Below are 22377 nucleotides of genomic sequence, written 5' to 3' on the forward strand. Positions count from 1 at the left end.
GAACTGTTGTAAGTCGGGGACCAGCTGTACGTTCACAATGGCCTTGCGGGACTTCTCTAAAACCAGCCCAAGCTCTGGTTTTGGTTAATAGCAATAGCACCTAGACGTAACAGAGTGAGCGCCTGTTACTCGTCCCAGCTTCTGCCAACCTAGCAGTTCGAAAGCACCTAAATATGCAAGTAGAAAAATAGGGACCACTACATTCCGTGCACCTTTGCCGTCTAGTCATGCCGGCCACATGACCACGGAGACATCCTCGGACAAGTGCTGGCTCTTCGGCTTTGAAACTCTAGGAACACCGGCCCCTAGAGTCGGAAACGACTAGCACGCATGTGCGGGGGAACCTTTACCTTTTTTTTTAACCTAGACTTATATGCTGCTTCACCATGCTTTACGGCCTGCTCTAAGGGGTTTACAAAGTCAAGCCTGTTGCCCCCCCCCCCCGACAATCTGGGTCCTCGTTTGACTGACCTCGGAAGGAAGGGAGGCTGAGTCAACCTCGAGGATCGAACTGCCGGCAGTCGGCAGTCAGCAGGATTAGCCTGCAATACTGAATTCTAACCATCACTTTCCCCCATTTATTCTCAGAGACTGGTCGATAAGGCTCCGTTTAGAAGTTGAGGTTCACACACACACTGGTTTTTGAAGTCCTTGCGTCTCCTCTTATTCCAGAGACGACAACAACACTATCACCGCTTTGTAGAAGAGATAAGAGAAGAGAGAAATAAATTGCACCCTGTTCACAACGGGATGGAAGGAGAAGCCCTTTAAGGCCTCGCCCCACCTCGGCTGCATTATCAAGAGAGAGCCAGCCACTTACAGGCGGTCTTCGACTTACGACCACAACTGAGCCAAAATTTACGTCGCTAAGTGAGAGAGTGGTCGGGTTTTGCCCCTTTTTACAACCTTCCTGGCCGCAGTTGTTAAGTGAGTCACTGCAGTTGTTAAAAGTTAGTAACCCAGTCGCTAAGTGAATCTGGGTTCCCCCACTGACTTTGCTCGTCAGACGGTCGCAAAAGCGGGTCACGTGACTCCAGGACACCGCAGCCGTCATAAATGCGAGTCAGTTGTCAAGCAGCCGGATATAAATCATTTGACAACAGGGAGGCTGCAATGGCCCTAAGGGTGAAAAACCACTTGTGGTTCTCATCCCTTTTTTTTTGTCAGTGCCGCTGTAACGGTCGGTAAACAGACTGTTGTAAGTCAAGGACTACTTGTACTTAACCTGTACCATTCAAGGCAAGTCCAGCCACACAGCCATCAGCCAAAATGAGAAAAAAAACCCACCAGAATTCTTAATTATGATCAGCTCTGTCCCTCGCCTCTTAGGAGGTCAGCGTGTCCCTAGCTGTAGGCAAAGGGTCAGTTGCAGCATTAGCCAAGCTTGGCTCGGGGAGTTAAGGATTACATGGGAATAATCCTTGCAAAGATCTGCCCTTAAGCCTCTGATCCATTTGATATAATTTGCTGAACTTTTCTTTTTGGCTTCCTTCCAAACCTGGGATTTCTTCAAAAGAAGAAGAAAGGTTGGAAAGAAATAGGAGGAATATGCAACCATCCAAAGCTTTGTACCTTGAAGCAGGCTTTAATTTTGAGAGAGAGAGAGAGAGACAGACAGAGAGAGAGAGCCATGCTAAATTGAATAAAATATAAAGAACTTGCATAGCCCGTAGCAACATTAAAAGAAGTGTCTGGCTTGCTTGCAATTTGCTTTTGGACTCTTCCTTGACAGGCACAGTTAAACAGAATGGCCTCTGAGTTCACGCAAGGTAGCAGGCCTGGCAACTGGCTCATATTTATGACGGTTGCCATGTCCCGGGCTCCTGTGATCACCTCTTGCGACCTTCGGCTGAGCAAAGCCAAGGGGGAAGCCAGATTCACTTAACAGCCGTCTGACTAACACTTAACAACTGCAATGATTAACTTGATTTACTTAACAACTGTGGCAAGAAAGGTCTTAAAATTCATTTAACATCTGTCTGGCTCAGCAATGGAAATTTGGGGCCAACTGCGGTCCTAAAATACATGACCCCCCGGGAGGTGGCAACCGTCCTAAATAGCTGCTGACTGCCAAGCCCCTGGATTTCGATCACGTGACTGGGGATGCTACGTTGCACGGGCTAGTTGTAAATCACTTTTTTCAGTGCCAATAAACTTAACATTAAGAAAACCAAGTTCATGGCATCCGGCCCTCTCAATTCCTGGCAAATAGATGGGGAAGAAATGGAGGTAGTGACAGATTTTATTTTCCTGGGCTCCAAGATCACTGCAGATGGGGACTGCAGCCAAGAAATTAAAAGACGCTTGCTCCTGGGGAGGAAAGCCATGGCAAATCTAGACAGCACACTAAAAAGCAGAGACGTCACCCTGTCAACAAAAGTGTGTGTAGTCAAGGCTATGGTCTTCCCAGTTGCAATGTATGGCTGTGAAAGTTGGACCATAAGAAAGGCTGAGCGCCAAAGAATGGAGGCCTTTGAACTCTGGTGCTGGAGAAGACTCCTGCGAGTTCCTTGGACTGCAAGGCGATCAAACCGGTCAGTCCTAGAGGAGATCAACCCTGACTGCTCTTTAGAAGGCCAGATCCTGACGCTAAAAGTCAAATCCTTTGGCCACCTAATGAGAAGGAAAGACTCACTGGAGAAGAGCCTCATGCTGGGAAAGGTTGAGGGCAAGAGAAGAAGGGGACGACAGAGAATGAGGTGGCTGGATGGAGTCACTGAAGCAGTAGGCGTGAGCTTAAAAGGGCCAAGTTTGCAGATCCCCCGATATACAGCTTTGCGGTGTCTCCAGTGACAGCTTTGCATTTTCAGCTGGATTAGGTTAACACAAAGGTTGGCCAATAAAGGAGACTATTTGTAGCGCAGGGTTGAAATGAAGGGTCTTTGGCTGTTTGCTTGCAGATGTTCCAACCCAGCCAAAATGCACAAGGCCCAGATGCAGGGAATTGTTGAGAGGGACTGACTCCTGAGTTGCGAAAGATCTTCGACCTACATTTAGAAAGAAAGGAAGCCACAGGCTCTTTCCCAGCCTCTCAGCCAACAACATGGGAGGATCTGGTCCACCATGTAGGGAAGGGGTCTTCAAATCTGGCCCTTTTATGACTCGTAGACTTCAACTCCCAGAATTCCTCAGCCCGGCGTGCCATAAAAGGGCCAGGTTTGAAGACCCCCGATGTAGGGTCCTTCATTGTAAAGGGTTCGTGGTAAGTAGGCAATAAGCCAGTTTTGATGTAGGCATCAGGCAAGAAGTCAGGAGACGGTGAGTTCTAGTCCTGCCTTAGGCATGAAAGCTAGCTGAGTGACTCTGGACCAATCATCCAGGGACTGAGAGTTCTAGTCCTGCCTTAGGGGTGAAAGCTGGTTCAATAACTTTGGGCCATTTATTCTCTTTTAGCCCAACCCAGCTCACGGAGCTGTTTGAGGAAAACAGGAGGAGGGAGGTGTATTATATGTGTTCACCGCCTTGAGTTATTTCTAAATAGGAAGGAAGGAAGGAAGGAAGGAAGGAAGGAAGGAAGGAAGGAAGGAAGGAAGGAAGGAAGGAAGGAAGATATTTGAGGAGGGAGGGAGGGAGAGAAGAAGGAAGGAAGGAGATATTTGAGAAGGAAGGAAGGAAGGAAGGAAGGAAGGAAGGAAAGAAGGAAGGAAGGAAAGAAGGAAGGAAGGAAGGAAGGAAGGAAGGAAGGAAGGAAGGAAGGAAGGAAGGAGATATTTGAGGAGGGAGGGAGGGAGGGAGAAAAGAAGGAAGGAAGGAGATATTTGAGAAGGAAGGAAGGAAGGAAGGAAGGAAGGAAGGAAGGAAGGAAGGAAGGAAGGAAGGAAGGAAGGAGATATTTGAGGAGGGAGGGAGGGAGGGAGAAAAGAAGGAAGGAAGGAGATATTTGAGAAGGAAGGAAGGAAGGAAGGAAGGAAGGAAGGAAGGAAGGAAGGAAGGAAGGAAGGAAGGAAGGAAGGAAGGAGGCACAGGGGAGAAGTAGAGCCTGTATTTCTCCTGCTGCCTCTGAAGACAGAGAGAAAGTAAAACACAAGAATGTAGATTGAACCCACAGCAATCTTATTTTGCTCCCTGGAACTCATTTTTTTATGAAAATGTCCAATGGACAGATTCAACTTTAAAAGCCCTAGTACAGCATTTCCTCAACCCTCAAATCAGTGAGACGCTTTCACCCATCCTCACTTCAAGGAAGCCAGCCTTGGTTTGGAGCCTTACAAGTTACCAAGGTTGAGAAACGCTGTACTAGATATTGGGTTGTGACTTGCTGGCTGGGGAATTCTGGGAGTTTGAAGTCCACACGTCCTCAAGCGGTCAAGGTGGAGAAACGCTGCTTTAGAGAAAAGACAGGATTAATAAAATTACGGGAAGGAAGGAATGGATGTTGAATTTTGCTGCCAAGGCTCGTTTTGGAAAGCGGTCAGGAGCACACCTAGAAATTAAGGCTTTGCAAGTAGATTCGGAACATGCTCTGAACATCTGTTGCCCCTCCATCACTGGGCCATTCTCCTTCCATCAGGGCTCTGCTCAAAATCCCACAGTCAGGATTTCACTGTTTGATTTGGGAGGTCCTTCCCACCCAAAGACCTCTGTAACAAACTTTGGCATCCCCCCCAAAAGTGTGCAGAGGGTGCACAGAGGGGGCAGCTTTGGCCAAGTGGAAATCCAAATTCTGAGAATAAGTTTGACACTCACCTCTAGAACGTCAATCCTAGGGTGCTCAATGGGGGGAACCCTAAGTTGCCACAATGGCTTTACAATTATACAGCTAATCCGGTCGCTCAAAGTTACAATTCAAGCGACTGCAACAAAGTCATTCAAGTTACAAAGTGATTTATGACCATTTTTGACACTTATGCCTGCTGCAGCATCCCCGAGGGCCACATGATCAAAATTCAGATGCCTGGCAACTGACTCGTACTTACGACGGTTTGCAGTGTCCCGGGCTGTGTGTGTGAGTGTGTGTGTGTGTGTGTGTGTGTGTGTGTGTGTGTGTGTGTGTGTGTGTGTGCGTGAGACGTAATCACCTTTTGCGACCTTCTGGCTAGGTCAGAAGGAAGGAATGAGGAAGCCAGATTCACTTAATAACCGGGTTGTGAACTTATCAATGGCAGTGATTCGCTTAACAACTGAGGCAAGAAAGGTCGCAAAACGGGGCAAAACTCAACTTAAAAACTGTCTCCCTTAGCAACAGAATTTTTGGGCTCAACTGCAGTTGTTAAGTCAAGGACTACCCGTGCAACTTTTCCTCCTTGTAAACAGGAGCCGTTTATCAATGTAACTATATATGCTTACCGATCGAGAGTGGAAGGCCAACCATTCAGAGGCTTTCTGGAGAAGCAAAATGCAACGGGCTACCAATTTTAAAAATAACACTCGTTTAGTAACCATCAGCTGCTTCTGTTTTAATGGAAGGAGAAGGGAAGAGTTCCCTGCATTTTGTCCCCTTCCCCAAAGTGGCAAATTTAACACAGATACGACACCCAGCTTCACAACATCAAACAAAATAATGGGAGGGGGGGAGGAAGAGAGAGAGAGAGAGAGAGAGAGAGAGAGAGAGAGAGAGAGAGAGAGAGAGAGAGAGAGAGAGAGAGAGAGAGAGAGAGAGAGAGAGAGAGAGAGAGAGAAGCATAAATGAGCACTCACTTGTGGTGCCTTATCTGTTGTATTGAAAACCTCTTGGCTGGGTCGTATTCAAGCATTCCTGGAAAGGAAGAAAAACAGGGCAGGAACTGGATCAGCTGGGAACCGAGGCACAAATAACTGGTAAAGAGAGGGCTCAATGTCCTCCCCCTCCCTCCAAGGAACATGAGAAAATGGCTGCGCTTGGAATCCTGGGAGATGTAGTCCGAACATATCTGCTGGGTACCATTATTGGAGAGGGCGGCTCAGTATACAGGAGCATCATCCAACAGGAATGAGCTTAAAAAGTTTCCAAGAACATTTCAAAACTTTTTGGGGGGAGAGGCAGGCAAGGGCCATAGGCTTCACCTTAGCTGTTCCCACACCAAAACACAACTCTTTCTTTAAAAAAAAAAAAGCATCTGCTGGACCCAACTAGTCTCCCCAGGGGCTGTTTCTCCGGCAAGTGGCATTTGGTGGTACACTGCTCCTGAATATAGGGGCTCAATTTGGATGAGGAATCACAGTAGACGACTTCTGCTTTCATATGGATCTTGTCTGAATGAAAAAAAAAAAAGACTAGGGGGGACATGATAGCGGTCTTCCAATATTTGAGGGGCTGCCACAAAGAGGGGGTGTGTGTGTCAACCTATTATCCAAAGCAGCTGAAGGCAGGACAAGAAGCAACAGATGGAAACTAGTCAAGGAGAGGAGCAACCTAGAATTAAGGAGAAATTTCCTGACACTGAGAACAATTAACCAGCGGAACAACCTGCCTCCAGAAGTGGTGAATGCTCCAACACTGGAAGTTTTTAAGAAGAGACTGGACTGCCATTTGTCTGAAATGGTATAAGGTTTCCTGCCTGAGCAGGGGGTTGGACTCCAAGGTCCCTTCCATCTCTGTTATTAATCTGTTATTCTGACTCCACTTAATCCCTTGACCTAATGAGCTAATGATGAGCTAATGATCCCTTGACCCACCTGAGCTAATGATGACCACCCAGCCATAAAACTGTGTATTTTGCTTCTTGATCACCCTGTCAAAGAATCAAATGCCTCTTCTGAATTTTCAAGAGGCACGCAGAGAGGGGAATCAAGCTAGCTGGGGCATTCGGCAGGCAAGATATAAAAAGAAAAAAAAATCCAACAAGCCAAGACTTGGCTGAATTAAAGTACCGCTGCTTTAAATTGCTTTGCAGAAGCAAGAACAAGGAAATTTGCTTTTCGCCTCCAGCAGGCTCAAAGTGGTTCAGAGGACCAGCTAGTAAATGCCTGCTCATTCCATTAGCTCCCCTTTTTTTTCTTTTTCTTTTTCTGCAGCACTTCAATGTTTGCAAAAGAGGTCTGGCTGCAGGCAATGGGTGGGACAAAATAAACCAGGGGCTTAAGTGCTGTGTGAGGCCACCGTTGGCTCTTAGCTGTCGCTACCCTTCTGTCCAGGAGGTCACGCATTCTGCTCAGCAAGTTAAGGTGCTTATCTTGTGGAAAACGTCCATGCTCAAATTGCTTCAACTTCCTAGCTCACTAGAGTCAAAATACATTTTTTTGAGTCTGGTAAATGCAGTCTCTGGTAAACGCCCTCCCCAAATTCTCACTGAGGGCCAGGCTGCCTGGGGGATATTGAGAGCGGACCTCTACACATCTGAACAGAAGCTAAGCCTCTTTGGGGTCCTCAGCAAAGATTTCAGATCGCTTTTTAAAGGCGAGAAGATGCTAGAAAAAGGGTGCAGGGAAGAGCAGCGACAATAATGTGGGGCCTGGAGGCTAAATTGTACAATGAATGGCTAAGGCAGGGGTAGGCAACCTTGGCTCTTGTATGACTCGTCGACTTCAACTCCCAGAATTCCTCAGCCAGCCACGCTGAGGGGAAAGGGAGAGGTTTCCAAGCTGAGCCATGCTGGCTCAGGAATTCTGGGAGTTGAAGTCCACGAGTTATAAAAGAGCCAAGGTTGCCTACCCCTGGTCTACGCCTAGGCCGCTTTATGACTCGTGGACTTCAACTCCCAGAATTCCTGAGCCAGCCACGCTGAGGGGAAAGGAAGGGGTTTCCAAGCTGAGCCATGCTGGCTCAGGAATTCTGGGAGTTGAAGTCCACGAGTCGTAAAGAGCCAAGGTTGCCTGCCCCTGGGCTAAGGGAACTAGGCAGGTTTAGCCTAATGAAGAGAAGGCGTAGGGGGTGACGTGACAGCTGTCTTCTAGTACTGTCACAGAGAAGAAAAGATTGACTTATTCTCCAAAAAACTGGAGGACAGAACACAAAGTCACGGGTGGAAGAGGATTAAACGGAGAGCCAACCTAGAATTAAGGAGAAATTTTCCGAGGGAGAATGATTTTAATCAGTGGAAAGGTTGGCTTCCTGAAGTGGTGGGTGCTTTTATTGCTGGAGGTTTTCAAGAAGAGACTGGACAACCAGGGGTCCTCAAACGTGGCCCTTCCATGACTTGTGGACTTCAACTCCCAGAATTCCTCAGCCAGCGTGCCTGGCTGAGGAATTCTGGGAGTTGAAGTCCACAAGTCATAAAAGGGCCAAGTTTGAGGACCCCTGGTCTAGGATGGTATGAAGACTCCTGTCTTGGCCAGGGGGTTCGGCTAGAAGACCCCCAAGGTCCCTTCCACCTCTATGATTCTATCACAGAAGCTTAAACAACTGACTCTGCTGTTGCTGGTCTCTTAATGAACGCAAACAGCTGCCCTATGATCAGTGGGCCTGGTTTGCCCAATTTTTTTTTTTTTTTTTTTAATCGCATTTATATCCCGCCCTTCTCCGAAGACTCAGGGCGGCTTACAATCTAAAGCACAAATCAATGTGCTTAAGCAATAGCCTTCATTCTATGTATATGCCTGCTTATTAGGGCTTCCCCCCCCAAAACGGCATTATTACAAAGTCAGCTTATTGCCCCCAACAATCTGGGTCCTCATTTTACCTACACCTCAGAAGGATGGAAGGCTGAGTCAACCTTGAGCCTGGTGGGACTCGAACCTGCACTAATTGCAGGCAGCTGGTTTACCTTTCCCAACATGCCAGATCCGCTGGATCTATTCTGAAGACTTCGGCAGGATCAGAAGATGTTGGGATATGAGCCAGAATTCAAAACAAAAACTTCACCACTGAGCTAAGGACTCTCATTGCCTGATCCCTATTTATCTGCCTCGTAATACACTTAAGTCTAGTATTCTTTTACTGTGTTTTAAGTTATTTCCCAAACTTAAAATCAGGTTGACTCTCTCAGACACACCCCCTTCATTAAGAAGCAATTAGTGCTTACTTTGCTACTCTCCACAGCCAGCTTCTGGCCTCTCCCTTTTCTTGGTTAAATTTTTACTGGCTGTGCACAAATGCCTTGAAATAGCAACTTGGGAAGCAGTTAGGTTTTACACTGGATTTATTTTTAAAGATGTGCCCTCATTGCAAGGGGTCACCAGGGCTTCATCAAGAAACAGCATCCAGGTTGTTGGGTTTTTTTTCCAGGGGACAATTAAAGCTTTTAGAAAATAACTAGATTTGATCCGGCCAAATATTTACCAGGTAGGGCAGAAACTGCTGCTAGCTCGTTTGTGGCGTCAGGAGCTTCCCACACATCTCCCTGGCTGGGGAGAGGACTTTGATCTCCAGCTTTCTGTTCTACTTGACACACCTTTCATTATTGCAGTTTGTGCTCCTGGAGGGGCTTGGGGTGAGGGAGAGCAAAGGGTGTTCCCGAAACCCAATGCAGATGGCTGGGGTGGTTCGGTTCGATTCCCTTTGCTCCAGGCCAGGCAAGGGAGAATCATGCACTGAAAAAAAAATGCATGGGGGGGAGGGAAGAGGAGGAAGGGGAACCCCCTGAAGCAATCAGAAACTTGCAGGCAGTGGCTTGCCTCTCCATGCATGCAAAATGTTGAAGTTAACGAAGGGGAAAAAATAAATAAATGAAGGCTTCCCTTTCCGTTGGTCACCTCTTCTCTTTAAAAAGAAAACAAAGAAGTAACCTGCCTCTAGGGAATAATAATAATAATAATAAGTTGGAAGGGACCTTGGAGGTCATCTAGCCCAACCCCCTGCTCAGGCAGGAAACCCTATACCATTTCAGACAAATGGCTGTCCAGTCTCTTCTTAAAGACTTCCAGTGTTGGAGCATTCACCGCTTCTGGAGGCAGGTTGTTCCAATGGTTAATTGTTCTAACTGTCAGGAAGTTTCTCCTTAGTTCTAGGTTGCTTCTCTCCTTGACTAGTTTCCATCCGTTGCTTCTTGTCCTGCCTTCAGGCGCTGTGGAGAATAGCTTGACTCCCTCTTCTTTGTGGCAGCTCCTGACATATTGGAAGGCTGCTATCCTGTCCCCCCTCATCCTTCACTTCATTAAACTACACATACCCAATTCCAGCAAGCATTCCTTGTTTTAGCCTCCAGTCCCCTGATCATCTTTGTTGCTCTTCTCTGTACCCTTTCTAGAGTCTCGACATCTTTTTTACATCGTGGTGACCAAAACTGGATGCAGGATTCCAGGTGTGGCCTTACCAAGGCATTGTAAAGTGGTTAAAAAAAAGGAAAAAAAGGCAAAAAAGAAAAAAAAAGAAAAGAACAGCTTTCTGTTTAGCCCCTTCTTCACACTGGCAACTCAGCTTCTTAGCTGGGACCACAGCTGAGGCCCAGAAGGGCTGCCCTGAAGAGGCCCAGGGTTGCTTGCTTCTCACTGCTTATGGGGCTGGTTCACAAGTCACCTATGAGCACGCAGGTCATGACAAGCGCAAGGAGGAAGAAGCATCATTTGCTTTGCCTTCTCCTTCCAGCTCCGTTTTTCCCAATCTTGTGAACTTTTAAGATGGGTGGACTTCAACTCCCAATCAGCCTGCCTGCCTGCCTGCCTTCCTCCCTCCCCCCCCCCAAGGCAAGGCGTGAGGGAGATTTGTAGGAATGTTCGGCATGGAGGGGCCGTGAGGGAAGCAAAATTGTGGATAAGCACCTCAGCTGCTGGACAGCTGAAAACTGTCCTCTGGATGAAAGGAATGATAGATGAACAGACAGACAGACAGACAGACAGACATAAAGAGACAGACAGACAGATAGATAGATAGATGGATGGATGGGGAGGGAGGGAGAGGGAGGGAGAGAAAGAGAGGGAGGAAGAGAAAGGGGGAGGGAAGGAGGGAGGGAGAGAGAGAGAAAGAGAGGGAGGGAGAGAGAGGGAGAGAGGGAGGGAAAGAGAAAGAGAGGGAGAGAGAAAGAGAGGGAGGGAGAGAGGGAGGGAGAGAGAAAGAGAGGGAGAGAGAAAGAGAGGGAGGGAGGGAGAGAGGGAGGGAGGGAAAAAGAGAGCGTGAGAGAGAGAGAGATGATTTGTGAGTTTCCTGGCTGAAACCAAAAGCTATTCAATGCACTTAATACAAAACTTAACGTTCAACCAATTCAGACTTGCACGGCATGCCCAGTCTAAGGAGGAGGATTGTCGAAACTCAACCGCAGTGGTCACGCTTAACGGGGGGGGGGGGGAGGGGGGGGAAAACTGGAGAAGAATGACGGCAGCACTTATGGTGCTGGTGACAACTCGCAGCTGAGCTCTGCAAAAAAAAAAAATTGTCACCTCTCCCTTTCGACAAAAAATGGCAAACCTGCCCAGCCGAAAGAGCGATGATGGGAATCGGTGAGCTTGACAGCCTCACCCAAAGCTCAAGGCAAAGTCTCCTGCTCAAAGCAAGGCACGATCTTCCTGTCTGAGCTGGTTTTCCATCAGAGGGCTGTATTGCGGAAGAAACAATGGGGCTCTTTTACAGCCTCTGCTTTCATTCTGCGAGGAACTGGGGTGGGGGGGTGAACCAGGGGGATACGTTTGCATTTTAAGATGCTATTCACCACCCAGAGTCCTTCGGTCAAAATAAACTCAGTCTGTCGAGCAAGAGACGGCTGGGGGGAAAAAAAAAAAAAAAAGCTCCGACATAGCTTCGTATAACAATCTCGGTATAAGGAGGTCACATCGAGGGAGGGGGAGGGGAGTGGGGGGAAAAATCACAGGAAATATATGCAGAATCAAAAATAGCCGTAACGTAACTCAAATGGGGTGGTGGTAAAGGAAAGAGAAGCATCAGGGTCATCAGAGAGGGAGGGAGAGGAAATAAACTGGCTCCTATTAAGATCTGTGTGCAAAGAGCGGGGTTTTAATGCCAGGAGCATTTCAAATAATAGCCCGTCACGCAGCGCCATCTACAGCTCCTTTTTAGGATAACTAACTTGACAGAAGAAGGGGAAGAAATGGAGGTAGTGACAGATTTTATCTTCCTGGGCTCCAAGATCACCGCAGATGGGGGGACGGCAGCCAAGAAATTAAAAGACGCTTGCTCCTGGGGAGGAAAGCCATGGCAAATCTAGACAGCACACTAAAAAGCAGAGACGTCACCCTGTCAACAAAAGTGCGTATAGTCAAGGCTGTGCTCTTCCCAGTTGCAATGTATGGCAGTGAAAGTTGGACCATAAGAAAGGCTGAGCGCCAAAGAATTGAGGCCTTTGAACTATGGTGCTGGAGAAGACTCCTGCGAGTCCCTTGGACTGCAAGGCGATCAAACCGGTCAGTCCTAGAGGAGATCAACCCTGACTGCTCTTTAGAAGGCCAGATCCTGAAGCTGAAACTCAAATCCTTTGGCCACCTAATGAGAAGGAAAGACTCACTGGAGAAGAGCCTAATGCTGGGAAAGGTGGAGGTCAAGAGAAGAAGGGGACGACAGAGAAGTATATATTTTATGAAGCACTTACCTCGAAGCAAATCCGAAAGCGGAGGGCCACAATCCTCAGGGATTACATAATCTCCTTTCCCAATGTTTTCAAATAATTTATAAATATTATCCCCTTCAAAGGGATAAAGGCCTGTTGTAATATTGTACCTGGGTGGGGGGTGGGGGGGAGGGGGTAGGGAGAGCAGAGAGAGGAAAGAAGAAACAATTAAAGCCTTTAAGAACCCCTCTCTGACCCAAAGATGCTTTTTCAAAAGGCAACTGGACTTATTTTGGGGTGGGGGTGGGTTTTTTTGGTGTGTTGTCTGCATCTCAAATTGAAGCACAAACAGTTCCCGTAGTCTGCAATTTTTTTTCCTGGAAATCCGTTCTATCCCCCCCGCACCGTTCGAAGGGTGTCCCTCCCAAAGTGCGTAGCCGAATGTCTAGGGAGATTCTCAAGTCATCCAGGTCATGGTTGTCCCAAAGGTGCTTTTTCAAAAGGCAACTGGACTTTGGTTTTTTTCCCCTTGAAGACGTTTCGCTTCTCAAGCAAGGAGCGTCTTCAGTTCTGAAAGACTGAAGACAGAAATGAAGAAGCTTCTTGGATGAGAAGCGAAACGTCGTCAAGGAGAAACAAGCCCAGTTGCCTTTTGAAACGGGACCTTTGGGAGAACCATGACCTGGAGGACTGAGAATCTCCATAGGCAACCCCTCTCTGAGGGAGATGCACGGGTAAGAAATATGATAGACAGACAGACAAAGAGGAAGGAAGGAAGGAAGGAAGGAAGGAAGGAAGGAAGGAAGGAAGGAAGGAAGGCAGTCAAAGGAGGGAGGAAGGAAGGAAGGAAGGAAGGAAAAGAGGGAGGGAAAGAAAGAAAGAAAGAAAGAAAGAAAGAAAGAAAGAAAGAAAGAAAGAAAGAAAGAAAGGAAGGAAGGAAGGAAAAGAGGGGAGAGAAAGAAAGAAAGAAAGAAAGGAAGGAAAAGAGGGGAGAGAAAGAAAGAAAGAAAGAAAGAAAGAAAGAAAGAAAGAAAGAAAGAGAAAGAAAGAAAGAGAAAGAAAGAAAGAAAGAAAGAAAGAAAGAAAGAAAGAAAGAAAGAAAGAAAGAGAAAGAAAGGAAGGAAGGAAGGAAAAGAGGGGAGAGAAAGAAAGAAAAAAAGAAAGAAAGAGAGGGAGGGAGGGAGAGAAGGAAAGAAGAAAGAGAGAGAGAGAGAGAAAGAAAGAAAAAAAGAAAGAAAGAAAGAAAGAAAGAAAGAAAGAAAGGGAAAGAAAGAAAAGGAAAGGGAGGGAGAGAGAGAGAGAGAGAAAGAAAGAAAGAAAGAAAGAAAGAAAGGGAAAGAGAGGGAAAGAAGAAAGAAAGAAAGAAAGAAAGAAAGAAAGAAAGAAAGAAAGAAAGAAAGAAAGAAAGAAAGAGCTGGAGAACGACCATCCCAGTCCAGAAGAGGGCTCAAGCGGGGAATTAGCCTGGACTCCCTACGTAAACATAAGCGGCCAAAGTCTGGCCAATCCCTGAGTGCCTCTGGGCCCTATCTAGTCTTTCTCAGGGGAAAGCTGCCAGTCTGGAGAGATTCCTGTATTATAGGCAGAGAACAACAAAGCTAGTTTTAACTCAACACCTGTGGGCCTAGTAGTTGTTCACGCCTACAAGTGGCTATCCTAGCTCTCATTTGAAGACTGCTAATCCTCCTGGATATGCAGAGGATCCAGGCCTAGGAAAAAAGCGACACTGCACCCCTTGCTATAAAAAGCACAGAGCCCGCTCCTGACACCAAACTGAAGAAATGTAGATATTGATACCACCACGCAAGTTCCATTATTTTCTACTTGCACCATGGTCTCGTGTGCAACTATTCAAAGGGTTGCATCACAATGCATGTTTTGTCTCTTGCGCCAGCCCCCCACCACGCCCCCAAAGCAGGAATCTGCTACCATCTGCTCTGGCAGGCAGCCCTTTTTGATGACCAAATTCACGCCTGCAGGAGCCAGGGGTCCGCCTGCCTTCAACTGATTGCCTTTAGGTCAGGGGTCTTCAAACATGGCCCTTTGATGACTTGCGGACTTCAACTCCCAGAATTCCTCAGCCAGCCAGCGTGCCCGGCTGAGGAATTCTGGGAGTTGAAGTCCGCAAGTCATAAAAGGGCCACGTTTGAAGACCCCTGCCTTAGGTGGAACAGGAGGAGATGATTGGATAGTTTTCACTCTTGATATCAATAGAAGAGAATATTAATAGCTCAGGGTTGAACCATGGGGTCCTTGGTGCTGCCTGAGCTTGTGGACATTTCGTTACCCGACTAGGTAACTTCATCAGTGCTAGCGAGTGTGGCTGACAAGATGATGTGACCTAGTCAGGTAACGAAACGTCTGCAAGAAAAGAAGCAAGCTCAGAAGAGCACCAAGGGACCCAAGGCTCCAGTTGTGAGAGGCAAAAGATCTCCCCTTCAGCGCCACCACCTCCATTTCAACTAGTGGCCTGCAGCTGAACGACGCTGCCTAGATTTATTTCTGTATGAGAAAAGAGGAGTGGGAGGCAGGCAGTCGTACCCTAAGCATATAGATAAGTATTAGAAGGGAGAAGAAAATTTCATACACATCCAAAATTAATCTATGAATCTCTTCAGGGTAAAGATAAAGAGTATCGTTCTAGAACAGGGATCCCCGACCCCCCGGCCCATGGACCAGTACCGGTCCGTGGCATGCCAGTAACTGGTCCGCACAAACAAGCAAAGCCCCATTCGTGGGATGCAGGCAGCACACAAAACCACACACTCTCCGGTCCGTGGAAAAAACCGTTTTTTTCCCATGGAACCAGTCCCTGGTACCCAAAAGGTTGGGGATCTCTGTTCTAGAACACAGGGGATATTTACAAAGGGACTGCCCTTTTAAAATCATTAGCCCTGGTTAGCAGCTCAAGGAGTCCCGTGGCTGACATCTTCACACCTGTCACGATTGCTCTGCTGCTGACATTAAGGGCTTGGGTGCTGCTTTGCCTTCCGATTTACTTACAGTGTGACACCTGCTGACCAAATATCGACTTTGAAGCCAGAAAAGGTATCAAGGCCGTTGGCAATTTCGGGAGGCTGAAAAGCTGGTGATCCCTGGCTGGTTCGGCACACGTCGTCCTCAGCAAATGGATGCAAGGCCTGTTGCAAGCAGATAACAAAAGAGGCATTGCCTTTGAGGTTGAAGGCATGTGTCTTCAGCAGCAACTGGAAAATTAGGGGCAGCTGTGGGTTTGGTTTTTTTTTTAGAATGATTATTTCAGCAGAAGCCACCACGCTGTCCAACTGTGAAATATCAAACTGTTTCATTTTTTTAAAAAAAATAAAGGGGAGATTAGCATTTTAAGGGAAGTAAGCCTACCCAAAGAGAAAAAAACACACATTTTATTTATTGCTGGGAAATCAGTGGGAAATTGCACTGCTAACATTCTGCAACTGGCTACTGTGCTTCAGTCGTTCAGTCCAGGGGAGAGGTGTCTGACATTGGCAAATTTAAAACCTGCGGACTTGAACTCCCAGAATTCCTCAGCCAGCCATTAAGACCAATCCACAGGTCTTAAAGGTTGCTAAGATTGGACATCCTTGGTCTAGGGAGTTCTGAGTGCCCTATGCAGCCCCGCTAACTACCCAAATCTATGCAGTGTAGACTGGGAGTAAACCTGAGTTTCTGCCTCATTCGGTAAAAAATACTTCAGAGAAAGAATTAAGTTATACATTGTTGTTGTAGTTGCAAAGTCGTGTCCGACCCATCGCGACCCCATGGACAACGTTTCTTCAGGCCTTTCTGTCCTCTACCATCTTCTGGAGTCCATTTAAGCTCACGCCTACTGCTTCAGTGACTCCATCCAGCCACCTCATTCTCTGTCGTCCCCTTCTTCTCTTGCCCTCAAACTTTCCCAGCGTTAGGCTCTTCTCCAGTGAGTCCTTCCTTCTCAATAGGTGGCCAAAGTATTTGAGTTTTAGCTTCAGGATCTGGCCTTCTAAAGAGTAGTCAGGGTTGATCTCCTCTAGGACTGACCGGTTTGATCGCCTTGCAGTCCAAGGGACTCGCAGGAGTCTTCTCCAGCACCATAGTTCAAAGGCCTCAATTCTTTGGCGCTCAGCCTTTCTTATGGTCCAACTTTCACTGCCATACATTGCAACTGGGAAGACCATAGCCTTGACTATACGCACTTTTGTTGGCAGAGTGATGTCTCTGCTTTTTAGTGTGCTGTCTAGATTTGCCATGGCTTTCCTCCCCAGGAGCAAGCGTCTTGGCTGCAGTCCCCATCTGCGGTGATCTTGGAGCCCAGGAAAATAAAATCTGTAAGTTGTACATACTTGAAAACAATCACCACCCAACATCAAAATGACCTTAGAAAAGTGATCTGCCTCCGTTTAGCCAAATTTCTTGGGTTCTGGCTTTCAAAACAAACTGCTTGATAACTGAAGACAGCTGTCAAGGGAAAAGCCTCCAAAGTTTAACACCATATATATCATATGTTGTCAACTTTGTTCTGTAATTTTTAGTTTTCAGATGTACTGGGGGAATTCCCCAGCTTGCACCTATACTGGCTGGCTGGGGAATTCTGGGAGTTGAAGTCCACTCATTTTAAAAGTTGCCAAAGTTGAGAAACTCTGCTGTTAACATTCAGAGAAATAAATGTACGGTATAAAAGATGACTAATCCAAGACCCAACCAAGGGCCAAGCAATCTGATCCAGCCAACAGCCTGACCAAGGCCCTCAAGCTGTGGCTTATCTTAAGAGTTCCAAGGCAATTATTCCAGGCAAATACTGACTTTAACCAAAAAGGAAAAGCTCCTGAGTTGAAGATCATTTCCCATCTCCTGCCTTAGAGGGAAAACAGCAATACAGCATATAGCAGGGGTCTTCAAACTTGGCCCTTTTATGACTTGCGGACTTCAACTCCCAGAATTCCTCAGCCAGTCCGCAAGTCATAAAAGGGCCAAGTTTGAAGACCCCTGTCCTAGAGGAAGTATTTTTTAACTTGAATGACCAGTAGTCAAAATAGATTTCTCCACCATAAATTTGCCCAATCCCGTCTTCAAGCCATCCGATTCGATAGCCGTAGCAATTCACATACGACACGGACATTCAAAAGCATACCTCTGCCACACCTAGATCTGATATCTTGAGAGTCCCATTGGTTGTTAGCAGGAGATTCCCCGGTTTGATATCTTTGTGTACGATGCCCTGGCTGTGCAAATATTCCAAGCCATCTATAAGTTGGCAAAAGTACCTGCATGAGGGATGAGAGGGAGGCAGAGGGAAAATGAGGGGGGGAAATGTGAGTTTCCAGAGGGCAAGCACAGTGCAACATCTCCGTGACTAAGCAGTTAGGGTTATCAACTGTGATTCAGTCGGATTCTGACCAGGAATCTTACAATGTTTGTGTGTATCAGGAACTCTGAAACAGAACAGTTATTAAGAATTTATAGAATGTTGCCTGCATTATCTCATGAGCTGTCAGCACCAGGCTAAAAAGTGGAAGACCTCGAGTTCAATCCTGCCTTAGCAGCGAGCTGGGTGACTTTGGGCCAATCACCAGGAGACAATGAGTTCTAGTCTCGTATTAGGCATGAAAGCTGGCTAGGTGACTTTAGGCTAATCACCAGATGGTGAGTTCTAGTCCTGCCTTAGGCATGAAAGCCAACTGGGTGACTTTGGGCCAATCACCAGGAGATGGTGAGTTCTAGTCCCACCTTAAGCATGAAAGCCAACTGGGTGACTTTGGGCCAATCACCAGGAGATGGTGAGTTCTAGTCCCGCCTTAGGCATGAAAGCCAACTGGGTGACTTTGGGCCAATCACCAGGAGATGGTGAGTTCTAGTCCCGCCTTAGGCATGAAAGCCAACTGGCTGACTTTGGGCCAATCACCAGGAGATGGTGAGTTCTAGTCCCGCCTTAGGCATGAAAGCCAACTGGCTGACTTTGGGCCAATCACCAGGAGACAATGAGTTCTAGTCTCGTATTAGGCATGAAAGCCGGCTAGGTGACTTTAGGCTAATCACCAGATGGTGAGTTCTAGTCCTGCCTTAGGCATGAAAGCCAACTGGGTGACTTTGGGCCAATCACCAGGAGATGGTGAGTTCTAGTCCCGCCTTAGGCATGAAAGCCAACTGGGTGACTTTGGGCCAATCACCAGGAGGCTGTGAGTTCTAGTTCTGCCTTAGGCATGAACGCAAGCCAGCTGGGTGACTTTGGGCCAGTCCCTCTCTCTTTCTCTCTCTCTGCTCAACCTACCTCACAGGGTTGTTGTGGGGTAAACAGGATGAGGAGGTTATCTTCAATATGCACACCATCTTGAGTTATGTAACAAAACAATGGCGGGATACAAATAAACAAAATAATCTCAAAGCCTCTGATGCAAGCACCTCACTGAAGCCAAGATGGAAATTAAACTGACTTAGATCCAGCCAATGCTTGAACCTGAGACTGTGTGGGAAGGGTGTGGATTTTTCCTTCACAAACTGCAAGATTTTTTTCCTTCGCAAACTGACGGTCGCGGATGAGCATGAACCACCAGTGCAGTTTCCCTATTTCTGTGAGATGGGAACCGGAAAGCCTGCGTGCTACTTCCCTCCGCCCCGTGCGTTCCCACAGAGAAGGCCTCCTCAGGGTGCCACCGGTCAGAGAATGTTGGCTGGTGGCCCCCAGGGGGAGGGCCTTCTCTGTGGGCGCCCCGGCTTTATGGAATCAGCTGCCGGTTGAGCTCCGGATGGCGCCCGACCTTCGCTCCTTCCGACGCGACTTGAAGACCTACCTATTTGAACAAGCCGGCCTGGCCTGATGGGGGATGCGTTGGGGTTTTTATTGGGGATTTTTTACATTTTTCTACTGTTTTTAGTTTGGGCTCGTTGTCAGAATCCATTTATATCGTATTCATAAATGGAATGTTTCAAACATTATTCCATGGATTCTGCCATCTCCCATAGAGAAGAGAATAAATGTGTATTGAACCGGCAATAGGCATTTCAAAGGAAAGGAGAAGCCTTTTGAACTGGGGAAACAAAAGGGGGGGCTAGCATCTGGTTTTTGTCACGGAAGACAGCAATAAACATAAAGGGTCCTAACTTCCTTTTTCCCACGAGATGGATGATACGAGAGGAAGGATGGGGGACTGACCAAATGGGGATTAAGGGGGGTTAAACCGGGAACTCTTTATAAGGGTTTACTTCGTGGAAATATTAAGTCCTGTCTCGCTCCTACAACCAAGCATGTCATAGTAAAGATTCTTTTTGGAATAGATTTGACTCCAGGAATTTTGTCTTCCTAAGACGTGGTTTGGGGTGGGTCCTGACACTCGTATTTAATTCTCTTTTTAATTTTTGTAATTTGTATTTTTATATATGCCCTGTTCACCGCCCTGAGTCCTTCGGGAGAAGGGTGGTATACAAATATAATAAACTTAAACTTAAACTACTTACCCGTGCACTTGAAAGACTGGAAACTTTTTGTCAGGAACGCTGTCCAACATCTCTTGCATGCCACAGACACAATACTCCATCACCATATACGTGGGAAACGGTTAAGGAAATTCCTGAGATGAGGCCTAATATAGAAACTTGCCCTCCACCAGTTGACAGTAGCTCAGCATCTAACTCCACTCAGGTCTGCGCTAGCCGATCTCTGCCCCAACACCTCCCTGCGGATATCCCTTTTTAACTGAAGTTGTGGTGATTGACTCAAGAGACTTTTCTGAATGCAAAGGGAGTATTGAACTTTGCAAATCAATTATGGATGCTCTCCAAACAGTCCAGGCCAAAGGAAGGAAACTAATCTTGAAAATAGGTAAAGACTGCCAAGAAGAAAAAAAAAAGGAAAAACCTCGTCAAAGAGGAAGTTATTAATCCTAACATATTGAAGTTGGCGGGTTAGAGAAAGCCAAGCTAAATAGGCTAAGACTTCACATTATGCTAGAGGTCCTTGAATTACAACCTTTCGGTGACCCTGCAGAGTTACAACAGCACTGGAAAAAGTGACCTAGGACTGCCGTTTCACGCTCAACGACCACTGCAGCATCCTCCACGGTCACGTGCTCCATATTTACATGCTTGGCAACTGACTCCTATGTGTGACGGTCTCAGTGTCCCAAGGTCACGTGATCCCCTCTTGCGACCTTCTGACAGGCAAAAGTCAACGGGGAAGCCGGACTCACTTAATAGCCGTGTTACTAACAACTGCAGTGATTCACTTAGCAACTGTGGCAAGAAAGGTTGTAGAATGGGGTAAAAACTCAACTTAACAACCGTCTCGTTTAGCAACAGAAATTTTGAGCTTAGCTGTAGCCGTAAATTGAGGACGACGTTTAATGATAATTTGCTCTTGGCTTTGAGAGGTGGTAAAGGAACAGAATTCTTATGTCTTTACCCATCAGAGGCAAAGCGTATGCTGGCTGAGAAATTCTGGGAGCTGAAGTCCACACGGCATAAAAAGGGCCAGGTTTGAAGACCCCCTGCTCTAATTAGTTGATTAGAATCTTCCTAGACTGACCAGACCTCAGTCTGTTTTGCACCGAAGGTGTTTGTCGTCGGGCACACGAAATCTGACTGTTAAATGTGAGCACTGGTCGGAAAGTGAATTTTTAATTACAATTTATTACCGTCCTATTTTCAAATGGCATAATGGAATGTATTAGGAAGGACCGCATTAGGAAGTTAGGCAGAGATGAATTCTAATGCCTCGGTCAACTTGCCTGGTCCAATAAAAGATGCCATTTCAATAACTACGGATTGTAACTGTTTTCCTTGGAGGGATTTCCGGCTTCGAGCTTTCCGGCTCAGGCTGAGTTTTAATTGGGGTTTTAACTGGGGTTTTACATGTTGCAGGGACTTAGTTTAATCTTTTTTAAATTGGTCTTAATTTTTGTATTAATGTTTTGAAAATTATACCCTGTAAACCGCCCTGAGTCCTTCGGGAAAGGGCGGTATATAAATTCAATAAATTAAATTAAAATTAAATTAAATTTACAGAGCCACTAGCAAAGCACCTAGTACAGGGGTCTTCAATCTTGGCCACTTTAAGACTTGTGGACTTCAACTCCCAGAATTCCTCAGCCGGCTGAGGGATTCTGGGAATTGAAGTCCACAAGTCTTAAAAGTGGCCAAGAATGAAGACCCCTTGACCTAGTAGGACATCTTAGTCCTCAATTTACAAACATTTGAAGGTAGCCACTGTTCCAAGTTATGACTTACTTGGGAAAAGGGAGTTATTCTTAATAATTCTGAATTCCAACGGGGTGGGGGGGCACCTGTGATCACATGCACACACGTTGGACACTGCAATATGGCTACATTTACAGCTGCTCGCAGCATCCTGCGGTCATGTGACCGCACTTACTATGGGTTTTTTTAAAGAAAAGCAGAAGGAATTCCAGTTTTCAGCAAAACTGCGCCATAGCAAACAATGGGTTTGCTTAATGACCATGACTTTCATATAATGACGCCATTCTTTTTGTAACTGTGGTGTCTTGCTTTGCTGCTGCTGCTGCAAAAAAGGGACATAAAATCAAGTCGGTCCTGATCTGATTTTACAACCATCACAAATACGACTGTAATGGGAAGACTCCATTACAGTCGCAAGTTGAGGACTACCTGTATTTCAAAGCTAGGACTGAGATAAACAGTCTCAAATCACGCTGGCCACTGTCCTGCCTTTGCTCAAAAGCGGTGAGCAAGGTTCATTCTAAGCAGCCTTTCAATAACTCAGCGGTTATTCTCAAAGTAAGGTGAGTGACAAGTCAACTTGTCTTCTTCCAAGTCAAGGGCCAGTCAGTTACTGCCCAAATGTGACCAGGACAAAACTTCCAGCAACTTCTATCCCAATAATGGGTAGACCATGGCTTATCTCAACCTTTCAACTAGTCAAGACACATGGTTTATGGAACTGTCTGTTCCGGAAGATTGGCATCATTTACAGAGGGTTGTGTGAAATTAGCCCCACTGCTCAGCCACCCTTGTTTTAGGAACAGCAAGGGAAAACCAAAAAAGATAGGACGACTAGATTATATATATATATAATATAATATATATGTCTTGGCGTATTCGGGTCTTTTCCTGTGTAAGATTGAGGGTGTCTTGGTGACGT

The 22377-nt window shown here is 46.6% G+C and overlaps 1 protein-coding gene across 1 annotated transcript in view; it reads right to left on the reverse strand.

Moving 5' to 3' along the window:
- STK11 (serine/threonine kinase 11) overlaps positions 1 to 22377 on the reverse strand; it is a 94884-nt gene that overhangs the window by 26428 nt on the left and 46079 nt on the right. Inside the window, exons 3-7 of the mRNA XM_083364106.1 lie at positions 19719 to 19808; positions 17398 to 17530; positions 15294 to 15430; positions 12333 to 12460; positions 5638 to 5695 (exon numbers count right to left, since the gene is read on the reverse strand). Of these exons, the coding sequence (XP_083220232.1) occupies positions 5638 to 5695; positions 12333 to 12460; positions 15294 to 15430; positions 17398 to 17530; positions 19719 to 19808 (546 nt within the window). The remainder of the gene's footprint in view (positions 1 to 5637; positions 5696 to 12332; positions 12461 to 15293; positions 15431 to 17397; positions 17531 to 19718; positions 19809 to 22377) is intronic.

This window comes from Vipera ursinii (assembly GCF_947247035.1).
Source record: "Vipera ursinii genome assembly, chromosome: 1".
NCBI lineage: Eukaryota > Metazoa > Chordata > Lepidosauria > Squamata > Viperidae > Vipera > Vipera ursinii.